Source organism: Phaseolus vulgaris, chromosome 8, assembly GCF_051622355.1.
Source record: "Phaseolus vulgaris cultivar YP4 chromosome 8, ASM5162235v1, whole genome shotgun sequence".
NCBI lineage: Eukaryota > Viridiplantae > Streptophyta > Magnoliopsida > Fabales > Fabaceae > Phaseolus > Phaseolus vulgaris.
Window position 1 is genome coordinate 11,187,446 of NC_143505.1, and position 27,809 is coordinate 11,215,254.

At 30.5% G+C, this 27,809-nt stretch overlaps 1 protein-coding gene and 1 long non-coding RNA gene across 3 annotated transcripts; both read left to right on the top strand.

Annotated features, from left to right (window-relative positions):
• Positions 1-2,247: 2,247 nt before the first annotated feature.
• Positions 2,248-4,303, top strand: LOC150025415 (uncharacterized). 2 transcript variants are annotated; one of them, XR_016515091.1, is made up of 4 exons: positions 2,248-2,871; positions 3,333-3,530; positions 3,638-3,807; positions 4,044-4,303. It is a non-coding gene; the product is annotated as an uncharacterized LOC150025415 (long non-coding RNA). The 2 variants fall into 2 exon arrangements; XR_016515090.1 differs by having other exon boundaries at positions 3,638-4,303.
• A 10,680-nt stretch (positions 4,304-14,983) lies between these two features.
• On the top strand, positions 14,984-17,049 carry LOC137826409 (putative aquaporin PIP1-4). Its single transcript, XM_068632368.2, has 4 exons — positions 14,984-15,657; positions 15,894-16,189; positions 16,304-16,444; positions 16,595-17,049. The coding sequence occupies exons 1-4, from the start codon at positions 15,324-15,326 to the stop codon at positions 16,685-16,687; spliced, it is 864 nt and encodes a 287-aa protein (XP_068488469.1). The 5' UTR covers positions 14,984-15,323; the 3' UTR covers positions 16,688-17,049.
• Positions 17,050-27,809: the final 10,760 nt, after the last annotated feature.

A 27,809-nucleotide genomic window follows, 5' to 3' on the forward strand; every position in this document is an offset into this window, starting at 1 on the left:
TCCTATCATATTTTTGTAATAAAAAATTTGAAAAATTCTCTTATTTTGTATTTTTCTCTCATACCTTCATCAAAGGTACAACTAAACATCAAAGTTCACTAATTAAATAAATTTTAGCTGAAAAGCTCTTAACTTATAAAAGTTGGAGCTAGTATTATCTTATTAGAAATATTTTGTAAACTATTTGATAAACTAGTTGGTAAATATAAATGACATATAAAAAGATATAATTATATCACTACAAAAAATATCATGAAATAGAAACTAATTTGTAGTGGACAAAATTAATTAGTTGTTATAGTGACTAAATTAGAGACCATTTTAGAGACTATTTTTTTTTTTGGTTTCTAAATTAGTTTTTATTATTGTTAAATGGTTTCTAAATTGGTATCTAATTAGCAACCAATGTTTTTGCTACCAAATTTAGAAACTAATTTAGAAACCATTTAACAATAATATAAACTAATTTAGAAACTATTTTTTTTAGTTTATAAAATGGTCTCTAATTTAATTACTATAGCAACTAATTATTTTTGGTCTTTAAAATTGATTTATATTTTATGTTTTTCTTGTAGTGTATATGTAACGTAGTTTGCTGATAAAAAAAAATAATTATAAAATTTAGTTTATTTTAAATAATTAAATTCTTATGAAATTTTTGTTACTTCTATTTATTATTTAAAAGTTGGATAGACTTTTTTTATTTAGACCAAATTTTATTTATTTACTTTTATTTCTCAATTTAGCCTACTATTGCATTGAATTTATTTTGTTACAATTTTCACATATGTAGCAAAACATTATTTACTTTTTAAAAAAATTTAAACTACATAAAAATTAAATAATGGTTTATTATTTCTATATTAAAATAGGTAGTAATTGGTAAAAAAACTAAAAAAAATAATTATAAAGATAACAATAAAAGAAAATTAAATAAACTACCAGCTACACAATATAAGCTAATAATGGGAAAAAGTTTAATAAACAACAAACTATATATGTTATAAACTAGCTAACTTATATTTTATAAGTGAAAAACTTGTAAAATAAATTATTTAAAATTACTTATGAAATACTCTTAGTTTTACTAAGATACACTTGAAGTATGTCTAGGGAGGTTTGTGCCCTATTCAACAATGAAACTAAATTTAGCTTTAAATTATAGAGAAAATAGCATGATGAATTGAATTTGACATAGCTGAGGAAGTGGTACAACTGATATAGTAGCTAAAGTATAATTATATAAAGAAAGTTTGGCAAGTAAATATTTTTGCGAGAGAGTTGTGGATTGATAGGGCACTGAAATGGTAACAGAAGGAGAACAAAAACCCAGACGCTGACACCTCACTGCACGCCGAGAAAGGTGCTGCTACATCTTGGCAAACAATAAGCTTGACATGGTTCGCCAAACTGGTTTAAACAAAGTGTTTGATGATCTGCCCCTGTGAAAGAAAGAGAAAGAGAAAGAGAAAAGAGGTTCAGAGGGTTCTCAAAAAGGCTCATTCATCCTTCCCATGTGGGTCATCCCTACCCACTACCTTTCCCTTCAATTCCCTTGTTTTCTCCACTAACGTGCAAAATAATTAATGCGTGCATGCCCTTTCACCTGTCCCCTTTTACACCATATATGTTATATCAGATCACGACTTCTGTTCCCACTTCCCACCTCACTTTGACCACGTTCAATGATTCCATCATTAATTATGCATATTCCTTAGAATATAATTCTCACTACCATATACTATATTTCAAACAAATCTCTCACTATTGCTACTAACATTTTCTCCACTTTCAATATCTTCTGTTCATTCAAAACTCTTGCATAGTTTAATAATGGACACCCATTAGAGATATATAGATCTTTTTTAATCCATCAAAAGTTTTTTTAAATAGACATCAAACACTAAACAAATATTTTAGATATAATAACTTTTACTGATCAGGTATATAAACGAGATTAAAATAGATTATAAATATCATCTTTTAATCTATGGAGAGTAATTACTTTTGGATATGTTGTTATTCCTTACAAAATAACTTGCTTTAACATGTCTATTCTAAACAGATCTCAGTATAATTAATCGTGACAGTAACGTGTTCTGTTTCTAGTTTGTGTGATTCTGATTTTTTTCAAAGCTAAATTTGAAGTTTTTTATCATAAAAAATATATTAAAAGTACCTATAAATTGGAACTAATGTCCCTAAGGGTTCGAGGGGTTTGTTGAGCTCCTGCTAATTGATCTGACATAAAAAAATCGTGTACAGTTAACAGAAAACGGTCACAAAGTGCATGCTCAAAGAAGCAAGTGGGTCCATTCTATGTAATCTGCTGCACCGCAGAATCATATATATTACTATATCTCATCGTTAACTAATAAATGCCACCAACTTTTGCTAGACTTAAATCTTGATTTGTTTTTGAATTGAGTTATAGTTTGCGTTTGGGCTTGGTGGAGGCTAATCATCTGATTTGTTTGTGGAAACAATTATAAAATTTGAAAATCATGACCTCCTGAGTGTGTTGAGAGTTGGAAAAATCATTCGTTATAATTGGAAGGGTACTTGTCTCAGAATTCATGGTTATTAGCTGAGATGAGATGAAAAGTGGCTAAACAGTGGAATTGCTATACCTGCACATGAAGCTACTCAGCTAGAATAGTTTCATTGATAATGTATGTTGTACTGGTTATATATACTTTCTGTGTGCTTATATTTGTGTAGGATAATCATATAGGCTAGGTTGCAAGCCATGTGGATATGTCTATGCAAGACATTCTTAATATGCATGGAGCCCCCGTGGGTATACTAGCACAGGTACAAGTATCTTTTCTTCCGAATGTGTTGCTGGAGATTATCAACTACTGTTGTCAGGTTGGTAATTTGGTAGATTATGAACTTTTGTGTGTTAACCAAAATTTGACTCTCAACCTATATTATTGAAGTTTACTAGCACATAGTTCTTTAAACAAAAGGTCTAGAAAATTGGCCATAACATAACTGTGACTGCATCAGTTATATTTGCCTGTTGCAGCATCAAGAAATTGTGACAAAATAACAACCTCAATTTAAATTTAAGACCTAGAAGTGAAAGGGTTAGTATATGTGCGAATTGAAGCAAAGTGAACTGTGTTTTCTTGATGTGGACGATGAGAATATCGATGGAAAATGTAAATGCTAGAGTTTTGGTCTCCATGATGGTTAATCACACACAATGCTGTCGTAACACTTACACAAGCATGTTAAAAGATACTCCATTAACAAGATCTGAACTTAATATATTCCAGCATCTTTAAGAAATTGTGCTTCTCATCCTTATCCTACTTTTGTTGCAGCTTCAATGGGGTCTGCCCCCCTATCTGTTTGCTGAGGAGAGAGAGTACTTATTGCATATTGCTGTACATGTGGAATAATTACCAACGATGGGAACCAAAGGATTCCAAAGATTTTATGGATACTACATGCCCAAATTTCATTTTCCATCAGTCTATTCAATGCTTCAACCTGCTAAACCATCATTTTGATTAGTCATGGTAAATAATGAGATCACTTTTGAATTCTTTTGGGGCTATGTGCGCATGAGTCGTGTGTTGTGTAGCACTTCAATTTTCCCTTTCTTAGTATTGTACTGGTTATATAGGTTGTTAAGGGTCCATTACCTTAAAGAAGAGTGTAATTATTGGGAGGGCACAGAAGCCAAATCAGAATTTTCTATGATCAAAGCAGAGGGGCCTTTGCCAAAGTATAGTCTTTGACGCATGAAGGAGAAGATTACAAGAACCCTTTTTACTTGAGGGAGCATAATACAAGGTGGGTGCCACTTTGATATGATAAGGCCAATTTTGGAGATAATGCGTCAACACATCAGCCAACAGTAAAAATAAATAAATATTTAGGTCAAATAAGTTTTAATCCTTCTCAAACTATTCATTTAAAGCAACCAAAACTGAACATAGAAGCAAAAGAAGAAAAGAAAATTACCCTAAATATTGTATACGTTTATGGTGTATGAAAACTTACACTAAAATTATTATAGAACTTTCCAGGAGGAAGAAAGGTTCTGTTCAGAAATATGGGAAAGGAAGAAGTTCTTGCTAACAGTACTCATAACGAGCTAGTTGGGTCCTCTAAGCTTAGCTGTGATAAGCCTCCATCCCCAACCTTCACATAGGATCCATTGCCAACTACAGATTCAATTAAAGGACTGTTCCAACTATTGATTGAATTAAATTATTAAAGGTATGTTCAGGAGTTGGTTTTGATGGAAAATGGAAGGGGACATCTATGGATTTTTTTAGTTTTAAATTAAGAGAGTTATATATGTGATAATTATAAATGAAAATAATATATAGTATTAATTTTTTGTTAGTTTATCATTTTTTTTCTTAAAAATTATCATTAGAAAATATTAATTAAAAATAAAAATGGTATTATTATTTTTTTCCTTCAACATTTAAATCTTTAACACACTCTCAAATAGATCAAATGGTATGCAAAATTGCTAAATTTGAAGGCTTAGAATTAGAGACAATGGTGAAGGACTTAGGAAGTTTACATGAAGTTATATAACACTACAAGAAAATCATGAAATAGAAACCAATTTTAAAAACAAAAAATAATTAGTTGCTATAGTGATTAAATTAGAGACCATTTTAAGACTAATTTTTTTTAAATTAGTTTTTATTATTGTTATATGGTTTTTAAATTGGTATCTAATTAACAACCAATGTTTTTGCTACCAAATTTAGAATCTAAATAATTGGTAGTTAAAACCTTGTAGCTAATTAAATACCAATTTAGAAACTATTTAACAATAATAAAAACTAATTTAGAAACCATTTCTTTTTAGTTTTTAAAATGTCTTTAATTTAGTTACTATTGCAACTAATTATTTTGGTATCTAAAATTGATTTTTATTTGATGATGTTCTTGTTGTGTAGGTGAAACAATCAAACCTTTTTGTTATCATTGTAACAAAATCCTTCATGAATTTATAAATTTTATTATTAGAATAATTCTTTTATTTAGGTTTTAGTTGTGAATTAATAACATTCAAGTGTCTTTTATGTCTTTTGTTTTCAAATATTTTATTTCATATAATTTTGAGATAATACCGTTTTTTTTTTCTTATTTAGATATATGTTCTATTTTTTAAAATAATATTCATTATAATGATAAATGTATTCCTTCTCTTTGGATAAAATACTTTAGCCTTATTTATTTTTTTAATATTTTTTCTTTCATATTTTGTTATTGTCATTTTAAATATTATATATACATAAATAAATGCTTATATTCACAATTAAATGACTTGTTTTAGTGTTTTATTTATATCAATTTGATTATAATTTATGAGATAAAATTAATATTCTTAATGAGAAGAAGTCTTCTTAATAGTGTGTTAGTTGCAAACGAGGTAGTGCACATCATTAAAAATAAGAAGAAAAGATGTATGATTATAAAGATATATTTAAAAAAAGCTTATTACACAATTAAGTGGAATTTTATACTATACATGTTGAAAATGTTAGGATTTTGCAAAAACGGGATAAACTGGATTACGAATTGCTTAATCCCAACAATGATATCAATCTTGGTAAATGAAAGTAGCATAGATGAAATCAAACATTCAAAAGGAATTAGGTAAGGAGATCCCTTTGCTTATTTTATTTTTATGATAGCAGTAGAAGGATTGACATGAATTATAAGACGAGCAAAAAGTTTAAAATGTTTAGAAGGGTAAAAATATGAGAAAAACATAGAAATAAACATGATTCAATATGCAGATGATACCTTATTCCTAAGTTTTTTTTTTATCAACAAAGAATAAATGAAATTACTTCTAAAATGAAGACAAAGTTCACAATGTAATTACTATTAAATCAGTTCTAAGATGTTTGGAACCGGTTTCAATACCCAAAGTCAATTTTTCCATGAGTAAACTATGTGAGATTGGGGTAAATAACAAACAAGTGGAATTGTATGGTGGATTCTTAACCGCTCTATAATGGAAATACCCTTCACCTATTTAGGTATCTCAATAAGAAAAAATCCTAAGAAAATTAAAAAGATACTAGCACTTTAAAAGGGTGCACAATTAACTTTTGCAAATTGAGTTTGCTTAATAAAATCATTACTTACATCCCTCCCACTATGTTTCCTATCATTCTTTAAATCCCCCCAAAAGATAATAAAAGAGATTAATAAAATTCGAAGAAGGTTTATGTGGGAAAAGGGTAAAGAGGAAAAGAAAATAGACTAGGTTAGTTGGACAAAAATATATAAATCCAAAGAACTTGGAAGTCTAGACATAAAGGACTTATAGACTTTTAACCAGACTTTAATCTCAAAATGGAAATGTAGATTTGTAATGGAAAATACATAAGACTTATGGAGGTATATATTGGATTCAAAATATGGGGGTTAGAGAGCAATAAATCAATTTAATAATTCAAAATTTAAATTGGTTTGGTGGAGGGATTTGAGGGAAATATGTGGAGTTGAAGAGAGAAGACAATGATTTGATAATAATAATAAATGACATATAGGAGTAGGAACACACACTAACTTCTAGACTTATGGATGGTTAGAAGGAATATCCTTAACTAGAAAATACCCAAGAATACACAATAATTGAATGTCTAGGAGTGCAAAAAATTTAGAAATGTGAACACAAAGCATGGAAATAGAATATAGAGTGGAGAAGAGAATTATTTATGCGGAAAGTACTTTTGGTGGAATATTTTATGAAAATACATACACAAACACAAAAAATATTGGGGGCAAATAAGAGGACGGAAGGGAGACGAGGATGATATGTATACAGTAAAATCTACCTCTAAAATTCTACAGAATACAAAAACATTTGCAATCCCTAATGTAAAATACTTCATTTGGAGGACAAGACTCAACAACATCGCAATTAAGGAAAATATATTTCATAAAGAAATTATTATATCATGTAGGCAATGTAGCCTATGCAAAAGAACTAGAGGAAACATGTCAGCATTTAGTTTTGATCTGTAGGATATTTGTCCTAGTCTGAGACTTAATTAAGAGATGGATTAACTTGAAACATATTGTACATAACACTACAAGAAAATCATGAAATAGAAACTAATTTTATAGACAAAAAATAATTAGTTGCTATAGTGACTAAATTAGAGACCATTTTAGGGACTAAATAAACTTTTGGTTTCTAAATTAGTTTTTATTATTGTTAAATAATTTCTAAATTGGTATTTAATTAACAACCAAGGTTTTTGCTACCAAATTTAGAAACTAAATAATTGGTAGTTAAATCCTTGGTAGTTAATTAGATACCAATTTAGAAACTATTCAACAATAATATAAACTAATTTAGGAATAAGATCAGTCGATTTTATGGATCATGGGTCTCATTTTGAACATTTCAAGATTCTGGTGCACCTATTTCACTTAATCTTATTATATGCAACTTGTGGATTGCGTTGGTTAGTGAGATATGGATGCATAGGAATAACTATTTATTTAAAAGTGGAGTGGTTGATCATACTGAAGTGTTCTCTCTGACACAGATTAAGGTTTGGTCCTGGGTCTCATCTAAGATACCGTCAGCTAATTTCTCATTATCTGATTGGTGACTTGAACCCTTGGTATGTATGCATTCAATTTAGTTTTTTTATAAAGGGTTGATCCTTGTGATTTTTTTTATTATTGGTAGAGATGGGATAGACAGTATGAGGTCTTTTTGGTTGATATGTAGATGAAAATGTACTTTGTGAGCATCATTTTGCTTATAAGGGTTGAACCATCCCTGAATTGGTCTCATTTAATTTTATTGCTATTTGTTGATAAAAAAAAGAAACCATTTTTTTTAGTTTCTAAAATGGTTTCTAATTTAGTTACTATTGCAACTAATTATTTTGATTTCTAAAAATTGGTTTCTACACTACAAGAAAATCATGTAATAGAAACCAATTTTTAGAGATCAAAATAATTAGTTGCAATAGTAACTAAATTAGAAACCATTTTAAAAACTAATATTTTTTTGTTTCTAAATTAGTTTATATTATTGTTAAATAGTTTCTAAATTAGTATCTAATTAGCAACCAATGTTTTAGAGACCAAATAATTGGTAGTTAAAACCTTGGTTGCTAATTAGATACTAATTTAGAAACTATTTAACAATAATAAAAACTAATTTAGAAACCAATTTTTTTTTTTTAGTTTCTAAAATGATCTCTAATTTAGTTATTATTACAACTAATTATTTTGGTCTCTAAAATTTGGTTTCTATTTCATAATTTTCTTGTAGTGATATTTGATGATTTTCTTGTAGTGTAACACGATACACAACATTTTCATCAATTTAACATGTCAAGCTTGAACAAGAATGATAACATTATATGGAAAACAACGTGGATGTGATTTTAAGAAACATGTACATAGACAAAGAAGAAATTTTCGCTTAAGTTCAAGCAAAAAGTTTGAGCATGGATTAAACATAAATAAATTAAAGCAAGCTTCTATTACTCTAACTAGTGGCTAAACCCAAAATTCTGCATTTAAGTATTCAAAAGTGAAGTAGAAATCAGAAATGGCATAAGACCAAAATAATATCCTTCACAAGGACATAGCTGTTGATTCACATGTTTTTATCTGAATCTGCAAATACTTAAGATATGCCAAGTTACACATGATGGATATATTTTTATCAATCTAATTTTATGCGGCAAATTGTTGCTGTTAACCCATACAAATTTCATGTCAAACAGATATGCAGATGGATAAAGGATCTCAACGAAACACCTAGGCCTAAAAGGAAAATGTATCAACGACAACAATTAGAGGCTCAAGTGCTTGAAGGAATAAGAAGTTACAATTAAGTAAATACAGGGTCCAATAAACAATGATTTAACTAACTGATACGAGATACTCACGGTTCAAATTTAAAATTTAAACCGTTCTGAGTTTTGGATGCAAATTATCATTTAGGATCATAGAAGGTTGAGGAAATTAGAAAGTAGAAAATATGAAGGACTTGGCATTATTTAATGTTGATTAGCTCCAATAGAAACTAGATGATGCAAGCTTATTACAAAAATAAAAAGTTGGTAGTAAGTCCAAACTATTTTTAAATCTTTTTGTAGGAATGAAAATGAAGTGGGGGAGGTTATAATCTCTATATCTTGTTTTTTCGGTTTTCATATATATATATATATATATATATATTTTATTATTTGTATAAGGGTTAAAGTTTCTTTAATATTTTCTTTATATATATATTTATAAAAAAAAATTATAATTTTTTAAAATACTTCCTTTGCACTATATATTAATATTTTGATTTATTAATATATACATCACTCATAATGAAGAAGGACATTATACTAAGATTATAGGAGGTATATAAAAATTAAAAAGCGCGCACATATATATATATATTCGTATTTTAATTAAGTTTAACAATTTGATAGGATTAATGTAATCGATCTCAATTAATTAGATATATAAGATAGTAATTTCAGTTAATTGGATAAGACTTTTGTCATTGTTTATTCATATAGTTACTTGCATATATATATACACAATAATGTTTGATTCTCAGAGTTTTATACATGCCATGCAGAAGTTCATCTTAATATAGTTGTGAATTTGACTTTTGTGAAAGATGTATAAATAGAAGCCTGAGGGACCAAGTTGTGCTAGTAGAAGCTCATAGAAGATAGAACTTGAGAGTTCGTAGGAAAAATCATTTTGATGCATCAAAAATTGACATTGAAGGTGGACCCTTGTGCTCAATTGACCCATTCCTAAGACAAAAAAAAACACTCTTCTTCTTCTTCTTCTTCTTCTTCTTCTTCTCCCTTATCTCCCTGGCTCCACTCTCACCTCACTGTCCTCATCCACTCTATCTTGCTGTCAAGACCTCACACTGCTTCACCCTCCCACGTGCCATTCACCCTTTTAGAAGTTTTGTTTTTTTAAAGAATTGGATCTTCCATCAGAAGAACCTCGTAGTCACTAACTTAATCAATCACGTTGGACAATTTTTTTCCCAAAAGAAAGTAGAAAACGAAATTAGTTTATCTATATGTTTAAATTAACTTATTCATAAGTTAAAGTGAAAGTTTAATGGAATACTATGAGAGAGTTGATACAAGTTAATTTATGTAAAAGTTATTTCTTTTTAAACTTCAAATATATATAAATATCTCAAAAGTTGATTAGAAGTGAAGAATTGGACACTATTTACTATAATTCCATGTTGACTGCTTTATTGAAAGAGATGAACTTGTTATTTTGACAGAAAATTGAGACTATATATATATATGTTGAGATATTTCAAAATCCAGCTTCTATGTATCTGGCAAAATAGTATACATTCGATTGTACATACACACATGTATGATGAGTGATTACATCATAATGATGTATCACCCCAATATTGCATAACTGAACTGAATTTGAGTTTCGATTCATTGAAGCTTCTTAAAGTTAGACAAAATTATTTGCATGTTAGTGTATAGAATTGAAAGCAATAATAATATCCATTTTAGAAAACGATGGAATGCACTTTTCATTTCCTCTTTAACACTTGAACCTTAGCTTTACTTTTCCCATGCGCTTCAACTATGATTTCATATTCTTTTTATTTCACCTCGTTTGCTAGCAGGCTTTAAACTCATTTGATCATCTCAAGCTTTTGTTGTTGCTGCTGCTGCTGCTTTATGCTTGCATGACTGGGGAACTATCTGATGGTGTGTCCAAAGATGCTACCTACCTTAGTGGCAATACCTATTAACTCATTGTATTTTCCTAATTCCCATATACATCAATGTCATGTTTGCAATCAAAGTGTTTGGCATGAAAGCATCATCTAATGGAAGGTTGGTGAATTTTCCATATTTGCTTGCAGTCAACCTTTGATGGGTAATCATGCACACTCTTTGTCTCATACACAAACCCTAAACTAGGAGCAAGATAAGAGAAAAAAAGAAGGCAAAAGGGAAATAATTAAAATAGTGACAAAGCTACCTTCATTTTCCAAAGATAATGAACATCCCACTTGGCATAAAGCACAGATCATGATGAGTAGAAAACAGTGACAGAGAAAAGAAAAAGAAAATATTTGTGTCTGGAATGTCAAAAAATTAGATTTTGTATGTCTTCATAAAATATTTGATTTGATTTATAATCAAAATTGTGTTTCAAAATGTTAGAAATAGGATATGATTCAATTTTTAAAGTCACAGGTTTTGTTTGGCTATTTTGCATAAATCATATCAAATCAACTAAAGTTTGTCTTCCTCAGAAAGGCTTTATTAGAGACAAATCCTATTTTGAAAGTTCTTATGTTTGGAAATATCCACACACATAGTGTAAGATTCAATAGAAATAGAATTATTGAGATATTTGAATCATTTGCTAAATAGTAACAAGCTAAATTCAAATTAGTTTCATTTTTAACGATTTTCAAACCTCATGCCTAGTTTCAAAGTCTACTCAAATATTAATTTTAATGAGTTTCAAATAAAATGAAATGAATCCCCGGATTTAAAGATTCAAAATACATATAATGTTTCTCTTTTGTGAAAAGTTTAGGGTTTTGTGAAAGATGATTGGAAGTTGTGTGAATGGTGAAGTGAAGATTGTTCCCTTCTTCTTCCAATTTCGCTCTCAATGTCTTCCCACCATGGTTTGCCTCCTCTCCTCTTTCCATTGCACGAGTGGATTGCACATATAGTGGCAGACATCAATAACCAGACAAGTAGCCGCAACACCAAAACCAATTTCCTTACATCAAATTAAAGAGATTCCAAATATTGAAGTCAACACTGCACTTTATTGGATTCCAAGGATTTCCATCTTCTATATTTTTTTTTTCCACTGTTCTTTAATTGTATAATCCCCAAATGAAAAAAAGGTCATATATTATATGAAAAACATAAGGGCTAGGGGAAATTAACCAAATAATAACTTTCGTTGGTGTGATCTTTCTGTCTTTTTCATATATTTTTTGTATTGTTTTGTCACATATATTTAAATAATCTCAGAAGGAATATTGTGCCAACATTCCACAAGTGCAAAGGACTTGACATAGTAATTGCAACCCACTAGCATCTAGTTTATTAAGAAGCCATATGATTTAAAATTTAGAAAGAAAAAAAAAAGTAACTATATAGTGCTAGGTGTTTTGCTTTAAAGGGAAAGCGTACATATTTTCAAAAAGTAGTGTTTTTGTTTTACTAGTAGACGTATTAAATTTAGAGACTATTTTACTTCAAAACCCTCTTACTATATCTTAACAATTTGTGACTTTAAAATATAGATAACAAATTAATCTGATCTAATTGTCTGACAAAATCAAGAAGAAAGATGAAAGCAAAATTAAATTGTTTTTTTTTTCAGCAATAGCAAAATCAAATTGTAACCTAATATCTACCTTTGTAGTATGCAAATGAAAGCAAAATACTGAAGATAGTGCAACTACAAAATATGCTTTTCATAATTCTTATATATATATATATATATATATATATATATATATATATATCTTCATAACAACATAAGAAAATGTTATAGGTGAAGTAGCCTCAGGGGGAAAAAGTGTTTGTCTAAGTTAGGTTGGGTAAGGAAGTTCTTCATTAGTTGTTGACAAAAAGAGCTTGAGTTATATTTTTGTGAAAAGGAACAAAAGCATTTTTCTTTCTGCACCCCAATAATTTCTATCTGCACCCTCATAATTTCTAAAATAATCATTTTACCCTTAATAAAAGTGACTTCAAGATCATATGTTCTGGATATATGTATGGGCTGCAGGAAGAGAAAGCCTTGTCTCACTAACCAAAGCCCAGCATGCTAGTGGTTAAAACTGGCCCAGAGATGATGTCCACTAACTTTGATTTACCTCATTTCAATTTGATAAGTAATGCATTGGGTGGATAATACACTATATGGTTTTCTAAATGAAAGTGAACTTAGGTTATATTATTTAAGCTCTCATAAAATAAGATAAACATATGTTTTAATTTTTTTATAAGGGTTTTTTAAATAAGGGGAAATATCCTCCACTACAAGAAAATCATGAAATAAAAACCAATATTAGAGACAAAAAATTAATTAGTTGGTATAGTGACTAAAGTAGAAATCATTTTAGAGACTAAAAAATTTTGGTTTCTAAATTAGTTTCTATTATTGTGAAATGGTTCTAAATTGGTATCTAATTAACAACTAAGATTTTTGCTACCAAATTTAGAATCTAAATAAGTGGTAATTAAAACCTTGGTTGCTAATTAGATATCAATTTAGAAATCATTTAACAATAATATAAACTAATTTAGAAACCAATTTTTTTTTTAGTCTTTAAAATAGTTTCTAATTTAGTCACTATAACAACTAATTATTTTTTGTTTCTAAAATTAGTTTCTATGTCATCATTTTCTTGTAGTGTTCTCTATTGTTCTCTATTTTTATGTCTTTTTTCAAATTTCCTCCATTCACAAAGTTAAAAAAAATGAAAACCATATACACTTTAGGGAGAGTGACATTTATTGTCTTAAAAGTGTAGTGACAGAAGAAATGGAGAGGATCTTTTCTCTTAAAAGAGGTGATGTTAGTTTCGCACATGTTATAAAAATGTCAAAATAAAATACACAGTTCGATATGGACTGACCTCATTTGGGTGACAAATTATACTGGGTTGAATAAAATGTCTGAATTTAATTTCAATATTTTTTAGTGATTTTTTCTTTAATATATTGGATAATGTTTTGCAGATTAAGTTCATATAATCATGAATTAAGAGGTTAAAATGAGGCATTTAATTTAGATTTAAAATTTAAAGTCTCCCAAACTCTATATTTCACTGAGTTTATATCATCCAATTTTGTTACCTTTATATGTAGGGGCTAAAATTATATTAAATTTGTATGTGCATTATCCATGTTTGTTTGACCAAATTGATCTTTAATATGTAGTCATGATCTCAACTTGGTGATGTGAGAGTTTTTTTTATTAACATTTGATGTTGCCTTTCCTTTTTTGTGTTCGAGTTTGGATGAGACATAAACTCTATTGTTTTTTTCTCTTTCGGGCATGAAGTTATAAGCCAAATTCTTAGTGTTATGAAAATATTTTGTAATAAGCCTTTTTAACTTGATGACATGCTAGAGTTAATTTGACATGTCAATTCTTTGATTCTTTCTCTTTAAAAAGCCTCAAACTATCAATGAATGTTTCAAACTTAACTTGGTTATTGGATATCCAAAAAATTAAATAAAATTAAATAAAATTCAAAATTTTGGGGGTAACTATGTCATCTTGTGGATCTACTCTTAATTATAACATGGTCTATATATGTTAATGGTTAACGAGTAGAAAATACAATTATTAAAAATTATAAAAAAAAACAAAGAAAAAGGAATACAAATTAAAAGAGAATTTTAAAAAATAATAGTGTTGAAAATATCTTAAAATGCTAAAAAATTCTTATTAATTATTTATGTGAAAATAATATAAATTGATAATATATATTAAAGAAAATTTATAAAGTGGAAGAAGTAAGTGAGATTTGTACTTTTAGAGTCCAAGATAGATAATGCATGAGTTGCTATAACCACAAAATTCCTTGATTCTTTAAAGTGATAAATAAAGATACATTTAATCTTAACAAGATAAAAAATAAAAGGTATTTATGATTATTTTAAATGCGTGATGTATTTGAAATTCTTATAAATCTAGTAAATTCTTAATATTATGATTTATACATTTGCTTAAAATTCAAATTACAAAATTCGAACCTATTTTAAAAAATCTTAAAATATCATTATTATTAGAAAATTTTAACTTCTATATGACTTTTTTTTTAATGTTAAAAATTGTTTTGAAATTCTACCGTCCTTACGAAAAAAGCAACCAATTAATAAGCGAATGGTGAGTTGTATGGAGATTTAGTTTCTTAAACCAAGCTTATATAAAAGCATACGCGTGGAGGAACTATTATGGTGGCAGATACTTTTATTGACAAGCACATTTCAATGTGCCAGTGGTTCCATTTACCATGCTATAATGATTCATTTCTATGCCAAGTTTTGAGAACTTGCTTTGAACGTGAAGAGTAAAAGGAATGGTAAAGAAGCAAAGTGATGCTCTCAAGGAAAGAAATGAAAAAAACAAGTCACCAAACTAGAAAGCAACCTAGGCTCATCCCACAAACACCATTCCTATGAGGTTCATATAACCCTTGTGACTATATATTAAGATTTCAGTGGTTAGTGGTAACTCACCAGACACAAGCCTAAGCTTACAACATAGCACAAAGTGTAGTTGAAGTTGCATTGAAAATGGAGGGGAGAGATGAAGATGTGAGGGTGGGAACCAACAGGTATGGAGAGAGGCAACCAATAGGAACAGGTGCACAGACTGAAGATGGCAAAGACTATAGAGAGGCTCCTCCAGCTCCATTGTTTGAGCCTAGAGAGTTAACATCATGGTCTTTCTATAGGGCAGGGATAGCAGAATTTGTGGCCACATTCTTGTTTCTTTATGTCACTGTTTTGACTGTGATGGGTGTGGCAAAATCTCCCAACAAGTGCTCCACAGTTGGTGTCCAGGGAATTGCTTGGTCATTTGGTGGAATGATCTTTGCCCTTGTCTACTGCACTGCTGGTATCTCAGGTTAGGAAAATGCAACATAGCCACATTTTTTTCCTTTTGTAAATTTTGACAGAACTACTCTCATAATAAAAAACAAGATCGCTTTACATTAACCAAAAAATATAGATGTTTGATTGATCTTTACGTTAATGATGCATCATGCAAAATAGTAGAATAGTTAAATGTCTATTAAATACTATTATATAAGTAATGATCTTGATTTTCAGTAATTGTTTTTGTGATCTTTGTGAATGAAGGGGGTCACATTAACCCAGCTGTGACATTTGGGTTGTTCTTGGCACGCAAGTTATCTCTCACTAGGACAGTGTTCTACATGATCATGCAGTGCTTAGGAGCTATCTGTGGTGCTGCAGTGGTCAAGGGATTCCAATCAAACCAATATGAGAGGCTTGGTGGTGGTGCTAACACTCTGAGTAAAGGATACTCCAAAGGTGATGGACTTGGAGCAGAGATTGTTGGCACATTTATTCTTGTTTACACTGTTTTCTCTGCCACAGATGCCAAAAGAAATGCTAGAGACTCGCATGTTCCTGTGAGCAAACACTTTCCTAACAATGCATCTTTTCTATTCATCTATATCAAATTTGTAATGTATTGAAACATTGTGTTCAATGATAATCTAATCATACACACATGAATGTGCTAGATTTTGGCACCTCTGCCTATTGGTTTTGCGGTCTTTCTGGTGCACTTGGCTACAATTCCTATCACAGGGACTGGCATAAACCCTGCTAGAAGTTTAGGTGCAGCTCTTATATACAACAAGGACCAAGCTTGGGATAACCATGTGAGATAAAATTCATCCTTAAATTTGTTTAGAATTTTTCTTGTTTTGTTTGTCATTAAAATCCAAGTTAATTATTTTATCGATTGCAGAGGCAGCAAATAAGTGAAACGATTTTAGTGAACTTATGCAACTGATTTTATTTTGGTGCAGTGGATCTTCTGGGTTGGGCCTTTTATTGGGGCAGCACTTGCTGCTTTGTACCATCAGATAGTGCTGAGGGCCATTCCTTTTAAATCAAAATGATGCAAAATTGAAGCAAAGCCTAAGAAGTAGTATCTGGTGTAGCCTAAAACTGGGTACCTACAACAAAGAAGATGCTTCTATTTCTGGCACTCTTAATTTTCTACTTTTAACAGCACAAAACTTATGTTCTTGGAGATGAAATCGAACTTATGTTCTTAGAAAATATGGTTGTTCTGGTTTATTTGTTTACTAGCTACTATAATTTATCATCCAAACACATATATATCAAAGACTGTTGGGTTAAATTTGGTCGAGTGTAAGTACACTGTAATATAAGTTTTGTCTATAGTATTCAATCATTACTATGTATCTTTTTTTTTTGCGTAATAAAAATTTACAGGAATAATTTTTTCTCATTTTTACATAAGTGGGTAATTTTTTTAAAAAATTTATAAGAATGAATAAGTGCGTACTTTAAACATAACTTCCATTTCTCATTAATTGAAGTCACGTTTTGATTGGAAGCACGATTTCTGACTGTTTATATATATATATATATATATATATTATTATTATTATTTTTTTCCAATTTTCTTTGGTTTTTTAATATTTTTTGGTCCATTAGTACCGAAACATGTAAACACGGAACCGAATAATTTTAGTGATCAAGTGATTATTTTTATTATTAATAATAATAATAGTATCACTAATAATAATTTTATGATTAAAATTAAAATTAAAATTATTTAATTATTATTAATACTATTAATATTAATATTAATATTATATTTATTAATAATATTATTGCTAACATTATTATCATTATATTTATTAATAATATTATTATTTTAATTATTAATGTTATTAATATTAACATTATTATTATTAATAGTATTATTAATATTAATATTAATTATATTATTATTATTATTAATACTTTTATTATTAATAATATTATTACTAATATTATTATTATTGAGATTAATATTATAATTATTATTAATATTAATAATATTGACATTATTATTATTAATTTTATTATAGTTATTAGTATTATTATTAATATTACTAGTATTATTATTTTTATATATATTATTATTATCAATATTAATATTATTATAATTATAATTATTATTGCAATTATAATTAATATATTTAATATTATTATTAATATTATCATTATTATTGTAATAATTATCAGTATTAACATTATTCAACAATGTTAATATGAACGTGAAAACTGGAAGAGATATATACAAAAAAAATGTTGAGAGAATAAAAACTTAGTATAATTAGTAATTTTGTTATTGATTTTTGTGATTGATTTTTTTGACTGTTTTTGTGATTGATTTTCTATGACCGATTTTTCGTGACAAAAAAATGTAGTTTCTATTTCGGTCACTAAATCATAAAATTAACTTCTAGTCATTAATTTAGTCACTAATAGAGATCACATTTTTCGGACCCTGATTTCGATCACTATTCAACAATTTTCTAGTAGTGATTATGTATTGGGACTAATTTGCACTCTGGACCATATGTGGTATATTATAAGTTCCTTTGTTCCTTAAAACTAAACCAAGTTAATCCCTTAAATCTTAGTTATTTAAAAATATAATCACCATAACCAAATCCTTTACAATAATTTCATTTGTGCATAAAGATTGGAACAACAATAGCCAATTACAACAACTCTTCCCAATAGTTGAAGTCTTTGGTTGATTTGGTTTATTTTAAAAAAAAAAATTTCCAATAAGATTAAAGTTATAAGATCAAGTAAAGTGATTCCTCTATTATCAAGCATTAAGCATAAAATCAAACCAATTAGGAATTAGTTATACATGCATATGTAAATCAAGATATAGAGAAGAGTTACATTCTCATTCAATCCTAATAGTTATGAAGTTTAACTACTTATCATAAGTGAAATATTACAATGATAGTTTGTTGTGATAATTTTTTCTATTTAGATTATATGGCGTATGAGGAATTATGCTAGATTTTAGGATAAGATTAATGTTTCTAGGGCTATTTCAGTAACTAAATATTTAACTTGTCCAGTGGGAAATTTTTCTAAAGCTTTAATGAAGAATGATATGTTAGATTGCAACATGATTAAGTTTTTTTGTATTAATACTCGTATTGGTAAAGTTATTCATCCTCTTCCTGTTAGATAGGAGTTCCCTTCACCAAGCAGGGCTAAAATTAACACTGATGGGACTGCTAGGGAATATCCTGGTGATGACTTTTCCACGACAAGTGCACTGCTTTGTCAGAAGTAATAATTTGTCCCTTAGGACAGATATCGAACCCACAAGGAATAGTTTAATAATCAAGTAAAACATTCACTAAATAGAAAACAAAATAATAAAGTTTGTTGGGATTTGTTATGATGACAATGATTAATAATAAAACAAGTCTAAAAGTTTGTTGCTTCAATTGGAAAAATAGGGATTATAATTCATCTTTCTCACTCTTCTATATTTTGATTAGCATGACAATATTGTGTCCTTTGAGTGATATTGATGCCTGTATGAAAATCATTTATATCGATTCATCGCATATAAAATTATTAAGATGCTTCCTAAATATCGATTCCTCGAATATTTATAAAAACTTCTAATCAGTAAGATCAGACGTTGATAGCAATTAACATTTCAAATTTATTCCTAGCATTCAAATATGTTAAACATTATCATTTGGGTCAGAAACTTAGAAGTACTTTCCAGACAAATCTAAATTTCAAGATCAAGGCGAACAAGCATTACTAACAAAGTGATTATATCAATCATCAATCAAGAACAATATATTACGTTTAAATATCACCTCAATACATAAGAGTTTGAACAAATTACTCTTAATCCCAAAGGGTAGAATTAGACACACATGATGGCTGTTACAAGCTGGTAGAGCAAGAAAAGAAGATTTTGGATGTTTCTCCTTTACAGTTACCTCCTTTAGGGTTTTCTAACCCCTTTTATTCTCCCATTTGGATTACAATTGACTCAATGGTGTTTTCCTCTCAATCACTGATGTCTAGAGTTGTGGCTTAAGTCTCCTATTTAACTTAATTTGCTTGGGCTTAGGTGACTTCTCGCTTGGACGCTAATGGGATCCGCATGAGTGAGTTTCACGTAAAATGACCTAACGCTTTTGAAACAATCTCGCTTGAGTGAGAATGAGCACGCTTGAGCAAGACCCACTGGTGGTGTCTGGCTTGAACGAGTTTGGGCAAACTTTGGTGAGTGTTGGTGCATTCCAACTTTCCCTTTTAGCTTTGTATATTCTCCTTTTGCCCAATCATCTTCATTTCTTCCTAGAATCCTTAAATTAACACAAAATTCAGAATAAATAGTTTTTATTTAAATTAAAATCACAAAATATGTAAAAAGGCATAATTTCATAAATTAAGGGTTATTTTATACTTATTTTAGCAATTAATACATAAGTGCTTATATTTTAATATAAAATGTTACTGAAATTTGGCACTTATCACTTGGTCTTGCTACTTGTGGAGGTAATTTTCGTGGGAGTATGAAGGAGCTTATTGGTTTTTTCTCTTCATTCAAACTGCTATGGTTGTTGAGTTTTATGGAGTTGTACATGTTATGGAGGAAACTCAATAGATGAGACTTACTAATGTATGACTTAAATGTGATTCTGCCTTGGTCTATGCTGCATTTACTGTTAGGACTAATGTTCCGTGGATGCTTCGTAATCGATGAAATTCTTGTCTTAATTACTGTGTGAAAATCAGGTTAAGGGTTACTCATATTTTTCGTGAAGGGATAATTTGGCTAATTTAGGATTTATTCTTAGAGAATCATTTCATTGGTATAATAGGCTTCCATCTAGTCTGTTCTTAGAATTCTTTATGAATATGTATAGTCTACCTATGTATCATTTTTGTTAACATATGGGTTTTGGTCTAGTACCCCCATATTTTTTTGTATTTTGTTTCTTTTTTCTTTTTCTTTTAATAATACTTTTTTCATGTGATGACAAATGATTGTTGTTACTTGAGTTGTCAACATAGCTGAGATGTCAAGTTGCACTAACGTTCATTCTTTGACAAGCACAAAAAAACCATGAACTAGTCTCTCTTATTTCAGTTTAAACTACTAAACATTCTAGTCACAGTTTAGTCATATGCTTATCTCTTACATATTCCGCTCAGTGGATTGAGATTCTTCATCTATAGGTTTCCTCTGTGCTAAGCTTTTTTTGTAGCTAAGCTCAGCGGATAAAATTTCTTTACTTTAAGGTTTCCTTTATGCTAAATGCTTTTGTGGCTCGCTAAGAAGATTTTGGGTTCCAGGTGCAGCTTTTTCTGGAATGATTTTGCTTAACACTTTGAGGTGCAATTTTAGGGTGCTCTTTGCCTCAATTCTACTAAGTGCCAACTTCTTGCGCTCAATGGAACTCCTTGTGCAGGTCAAATTCTCTCAGTTGGCTCTTTGTCATTTTTTCTGCAAAAATTAAGTTAAGCATGTAATATGTCATGAAATTCAATTCACTCTTATGTAATCAATCAATCTACAAATTCTAAGTGGGTATAACTTTCTAATGCAAATATTTAATTCCATTTGTGCAACAAAAGTTCCTAAATCATTTTAACAAGTAAATTCGATACTAATCACTTCATCACAACATTTTGCATGGAAGGTACTGCTAAAAGTTGTGGTTACTAGGGGAAATTATCAGTGTGCAATGTTGGAGAACTGATGAAAATAATTAGTTACTTTGTTTTTTGGTTGCAGGGTAGCTATTAGGATGTGGAAACGTGTGTGATAGGTGGATAGGGATAAGTAATATGTATCATAATAAGGCTAAAGACCACTTTTGAAAATTTTATCTAGTTGAACTTTACGACAAAGGGAATATGATATGGAAGGGCTTTATGGAATCAAAATAATAATGTATTTAGAAATGGAAAGGTTGATGTGTAAGAGGTATTTAATACAGACATACAAGGGTGTGAGTATGGATGAAACATAAATTTTAAAACATAGTTTTCATATTCTTATTGATACATATGTCCAATATAGTGCATAAAATCTACGAATAGATGACATAAAGGGAGACAAAACTAGATAGTTGTATTTGGGATATGTGCCCAAAACAAAATTGACACTACACCATTTTTGACCTTAGACAACATCTAAAAAGTGTTGCCCAAAGTAGGAAAAGCGTTGCCTTAACTTTAGGCAACGCTTTTTCAAGCGTGGAATATGTAACTGTGGGCTTAGGTTTAGACAACACTTTTTTGCAACTGTTGCCTTATATTGGTATAATAGACAACATTTTTTTGAAAAACCTTTTAGGCAACATTTTTTCTCGTAATGTTTAGGCAAAACATTTTCACTATTGTCTATTGTTTAGGCAACGTTTTGTGAAGTGTTGCCTATTGTTTAGGCAACATTTTGTGAAATGTTATCATTGGTAAAGGAAAAACTTGTTTACATGTTGTCTATGTTTTTAGGCAACACTTATTTACATGTTGTCACTGTTTTAGGCAACACATTTTCACTGTTGTATACTGATAGAATAGACAACACATTTTCAGTGTTGTATATTGATAAAATAGGCAACAGTTTTTTGTTATAATGTTTAGGCCACCTATATATTTTTAGACAACACTTTCTTAACACGAAAAAATATGAAATAAATCTTAATTTATAAAATTATGCAATAGGCAACATTTTCAAATTGATTTAAAATGTAATTGCACATTTAGACCACATTTATAATTTAGCTAAGAACAATGTATATAATATTCATATTTCAAATGTGCAAGTTACATACTTCATTATGTGAGTGAAAGTAGATGAACCTGAAGCAACTACACTATTTTCTTTCCTTAAAACTCGTGACATCATATGTTATACATCCCCTTATTCAAATTTGAGTCTTGTTGCTTAAGCACGAAATCCTTTATTTCTTTCTTCCCTTCATGTTCGGATTCCATATCAACAAGCCAATGCTTCATACAAGGTAATCCAGATGATGATAGCCTTCTCGTGTTCCGTAGTAGCAAGAACTTCTCCAAACTGCCACATTTTATGTGTTCCACAAACACATCCAAAGTAGAAAAGTAATACAAATAGTTAAACAAAATCTTTAATCAATTCAAATATTCAAAATGATATGAATACTTAAAAAAAATATTACAATTAAAATTGTACTTTACAAATTTAACTAAAAGTAGCAAAATGAATCTCATAGTGATGTGATAAACCTGTAAAAAAATATAAACAATATAAATAAATAAATAAAATAATTAAAATACTTAGTATATAATAAAAATGTCAAATAGTTAAACTTACAGTATAGGATGCACTTTAAAGAACAGGTTGATAATCCTGCTCTGGATCATACTCATGATCGAATTGTGTTGTGCTATTGGAAGCATTTTTGTCACGTTCCATTGAGATAAGTTTATCTTTTATAACCTTCAGCTCATCCTCCAAACATACTAAGTTCAGCATGAAGCATTTGATTTTCAATCACATGCCCAGATTATGAAGTGCCAAAAGCAGAGGCTTGAGTCAGAGAAGAGACTCCTTGGCGGAAGTTAGCAGCCAAGTCTGTCGTACCATACACCCGACCTCTACTCTTTCCTCCGGCAGCTTCCTTCCATGTTTGAAGCTTAGTTGCAGGATCAAGTTGGTGGACATCAGTGTTAGAGTCTTGAGAACTATTTGCTTGAAGGGCCTTCAAGTGCTCATGATAGTTTTCCTACACAGATCATTACGAAATGAAAATGTTAGAAAATTAAAATATAAATATAAAAAAAGTTAAAAGAATAACTTACATAAGTTTCTCGAGCACGAGTATCAACCCATTCACCCTTCTTATTTGTGTGGGTGGCCATAAATAGTTCATCAGGTTTTGGAGGACGACCATATTGACGTTCCTGATAATGTTGTACAATTAAAAGCATTATAGGTTGCAAATGTAAAATGATTTTCATGTAAGGCAATGACAAGTACTTACCAAGGTAACTGCAATATCTAAATGTGATTTTCGACCTGTGGAGTGCAGTGCTCCACCACGAGTTGAACCCTATTGGCTTTATTTTGAGTTGATTTATCTTTGAATTGTTATGAATCCCAATAGTTTAGAAGTTCGACCCATGCTTTCTCACCTATCCAAATAGGCCGGACAGCCTTTTCCTAGCTTTGGTCAACATGTCACAAAGTCTTTTTCCAACTTTAGACTCGTAGACCTTTTTAATTTGGCATTCATCATGGGGTGCCCAAGTGACTATAGTCTGTTAAAAAGAAGAAAATAGTTACTTTGAATCCAAAAGAAAAACAAGAAAACAAGTGACTGTAGTTTGTCAAAAATTAAAATTACCTGAAAGTCAGTCCACCATTTCAGTTTGTCCTCCTCGGGCATGGCATCATAATGATGATATGGACCTCTAAATTGAGATCGAATGCAATGTCCAATGGCCTCACTAGCAAAATGATTTGGCGTCCAACTACATATACAAACAAATAAAATTACAAACATAGTAATATAAAGATAAAATTAAATATACATTTAGGATGACTTACCCTCTACCAAGAAGTCGGCTGATGACCCTACTGTTGGGTCTATTAGTGTCTAAGTTCAAGAGGGGAGGGGTGAATTGAGCTTATAAAATTTTCGCAAGAACAGACAATTTTCAGTATACCTGAGGCAAAAAGAACAGATTGATTCTTCAGAGCAGTCTAGCACAATTTGAATTTGTTCAATATAAAATTGTGATCAACAGAGGATTATAACAGTGTCAGATCAGCTGAATATTATGAGGATGAAGGATACAGCTATGCTTAGCGATCAAACAAATTTACTCAACACAAGGTTCTAAAGAGAATGATTCTTTCTCAGATTTTAATGAATAGACTGTTTGTTCACAGATCACTTAAACCATCATATACAACTGCCTTGTTTGTGATTAGAAAGCTTTAACAAATCAGGAAGAACAGTTCTTACTTAAACCCAGAATTAACAGATTCAATTTCAAAAGAACAGATTTAGTTCTTGACAGAATTAAGCAAAACCAGAAATGAGTGCAGGGATGAGAAGAAAAGGCACACAAGTTTTTATACTGGTTCACTCATACAGAGCTACGTCCAGTCTCACCTTACCCCAAGGTGGAATCCACTAGAAACAGTACCAATTACTTACAAGCACAACAGTTCTTGAACACTACAAGAACAACACAATCAATGCTGAAAAACCCTATTTCAGCACACCTTGCACTCCAAGAAACCCCATCAAGGAGTGACTAACACTTACACCTTTACAAACCAGAATAAAGGAAAGATTACACCTGAAAAGAAGATGCAAGAACTCAAAACCAGTAGTTCAATTTGCTGCAGAACTGCACCAGCACCTTCACCAAGATCAAAGGTTTCCTAGAACAAGCACACTTGAAAATCTCTTTGGAAAACCTTTCAAAAATCTTTTGATCCTTCTTCTCACATGGAAAATGTTTGATCTCTGTCAAAAATGTAATTGCTCAACTCCTTTTCATGTGAGAGAGACTTTTCTTTATATAGAAAACAGTTTCTAACTTCTTTTCAAAAAACAGTTGAAAAGCAGTTATGAAAACAACAAATTCATTTTTGAACTTAACAGATTTATTTTGTGAAAACCTCCAACTCAGCTAACTGAAATAACTGTCTGAGTTGTACCTTTGGTGCCCTAACTAACTTGTGAAAAACCTTTCAACTGACCAAAGAATAAACTTGTTCTTTCACAGTGAAACAGATTAAAATATAGCAAACAGGCCAGCTCAGCTTTAACTGAAATAACTAACTAAGCTTTACCTGTGGTGCCCTAACAGAATTTTAGAAAAGCCTTTTAACAGAGAAGAAATAAACCGATTATTTCTCCATAAAACAGATTTATTTTTTGTACTGATTTAAAACTTTTTAAGAGAACTTTTAAAAGCTTTTCAAAAACCATTTAACCACATCATGTGCTTGATCTAGACTTGGTTAGGCATCTAGGATGGGTTATACAGCAAAAGGCAACCTTACACAATTACAAGCCTACATACAAGATCATCTAAACCTATTACAAACTTCAAAGCAAACTAGCTATTTTTCTACATCAAACACACAAAACACTAGGTAGAGAAGAGACTTCATCCATCTTCAACAATCTCCCCCTGTTTGATGGAGACAAATCCCCTTTGCACAGCATAGTTTGATGATCACAATCTGTATTAGACTAGCTGCCAAAACCTGCACAGAAATTTTAGACATAAAACCATAATAGAGCAGTTGTGAGTTTTGTGCTACCTTCATGAACCATGTAGCTTTCTGTGGCTGTTCTTCTCCCCCTTTGGATTCATCAAACAGAATAAAGCATGGGATAAAACATACAAGCCATTCATCAGTTCAAACTATAAATCCAGTATTAAGTTCTATTACAAACCTTAATGAAATCAACTAAAAACCAGTGCAGAATAAAGACAAACAGATTAATTCCAAAACGTTCAACATATAAAAGCTAAAGACTTAGATATAGGATCACTTGTCATTGTAGTAGAGCTCAGCTAGCTGCACTTGAACTCCTTCAAGTTGGTCATCCAAGTGTTGAAACCTGACGTAAGTCATTTCGTAGTGTGCTTTCTGCTTATATGTGAGTGTGTCCAGCCTGCTCAGCACTTGTCTTTCAAACATAGACAGAGGTTCACCTCTGTACTCAGGTTCCTCATATGCAACCATTGCATTTTGACTTGTAGCAGCAACATCTTCATGTCCAACAGAGTGTACTGGTGATGCATCCATGTTCTGCACTCCATCAGCATTTTCTTCTTCATTTTCTGGATCAGCAGCTTCATTTTCAGCTCTGTTTGCAGCATTCCTTCTGAATATCTAGCTGTCATCTTCCTTTTGAAACCCCATCTTCAAGAGAGTAGAGTTGTCTATTTCACTGGCTGCCTTAATGGTGTCATTTCTCTCATTTGTAGTGTCAACTTCAAAGTAATCAATTAGCTTTGACACAAAAATAGCATATGGAAAACGATAGTCTGGTAACCTTGTGGATTTGAGCATATGCTCAACCATTGTACTCACCCAATTTACCTTGAGTTGGTTCATGATATAGTATAGCAGAATCAAATCTTCTTCATGGAGAGTTGCATGATTACTTCCTCTTGGAGTAAGTTGCCAAGTAATGATGTAGGCAAGGAGTCTTGGAATGATTGTGAGATTTCCAGCATGGAATCTAGCCACTGGTTCAGCAGGGTTTCTCACACAACTTTTGTAAAACTGCATCTTGTTGAATCCCTGAATTCCAGCAGTGTTACCTTTGCTTACCTTCATTCCAGAATACTTGATTCCTCCCACATTACTCCATATTTCTCTTGTAATCTTTAGCTTCACACCTTTCACATGGGAGACCAGATTTTTGCCATCTTGAACCAAGTTGTTGTAGAAGACTTTCACCAAGTCTGGATAGACATTTCCAGTCATTTCTAGGAAGTTCTTCAGCTTTTGATGCTTGAGCAAGGTTTTTGCTTCAGTCAGATTTTCTTCTCTCAACCAAGAGAATTCCAACACTTTGGGCGCATTGACTTGCTTTCTGCTTGTCTCATGGATGTACCTTGTCATTGCTTCAGAATCTCCAGCAAACCATTTCTCCAGAATACCTTAGTTGTTGTTGGATTGCTCCTTGGATTTCTTCCTTCTGTGTGATGAAGATGCCATGCTCAATCTGTTTTTCCCTACACCAGTTTATTAATATACAATTCTAGAAAAAAAATGCAGTACAGATTATCACTTAGAACATAAATGAAACCTGTGGTGAAGCAAGTGTGAACCTGGACAGCTTATAGCACAAATGAGAAGGTGTGAGAGAATAGCTGATTTGTGCTAGGTTTATATAGAACATTAAACCAAATTTTGAAAATCACAGATTTTAAAGAAGAACGATTTGATCAGATTTTAGGAATTATGGGTTTTGAAGAAAAATCAAATCTATTAGATAGGCTACAGATTTTATTCCAATGGTGCAGTAGGTTCAGGTGTGGATTCACGTAAGAATATCTTGGAACCTGATTTTGGCAAACCAAATCTGTTGCACCTCCATAATATCCAATCAGTTAGGATACCCACACACTAATTGCCATAGGCCTGTTGGTTAATAACCGAAAAAGCAGTCAAAGATAAAGTGAGAG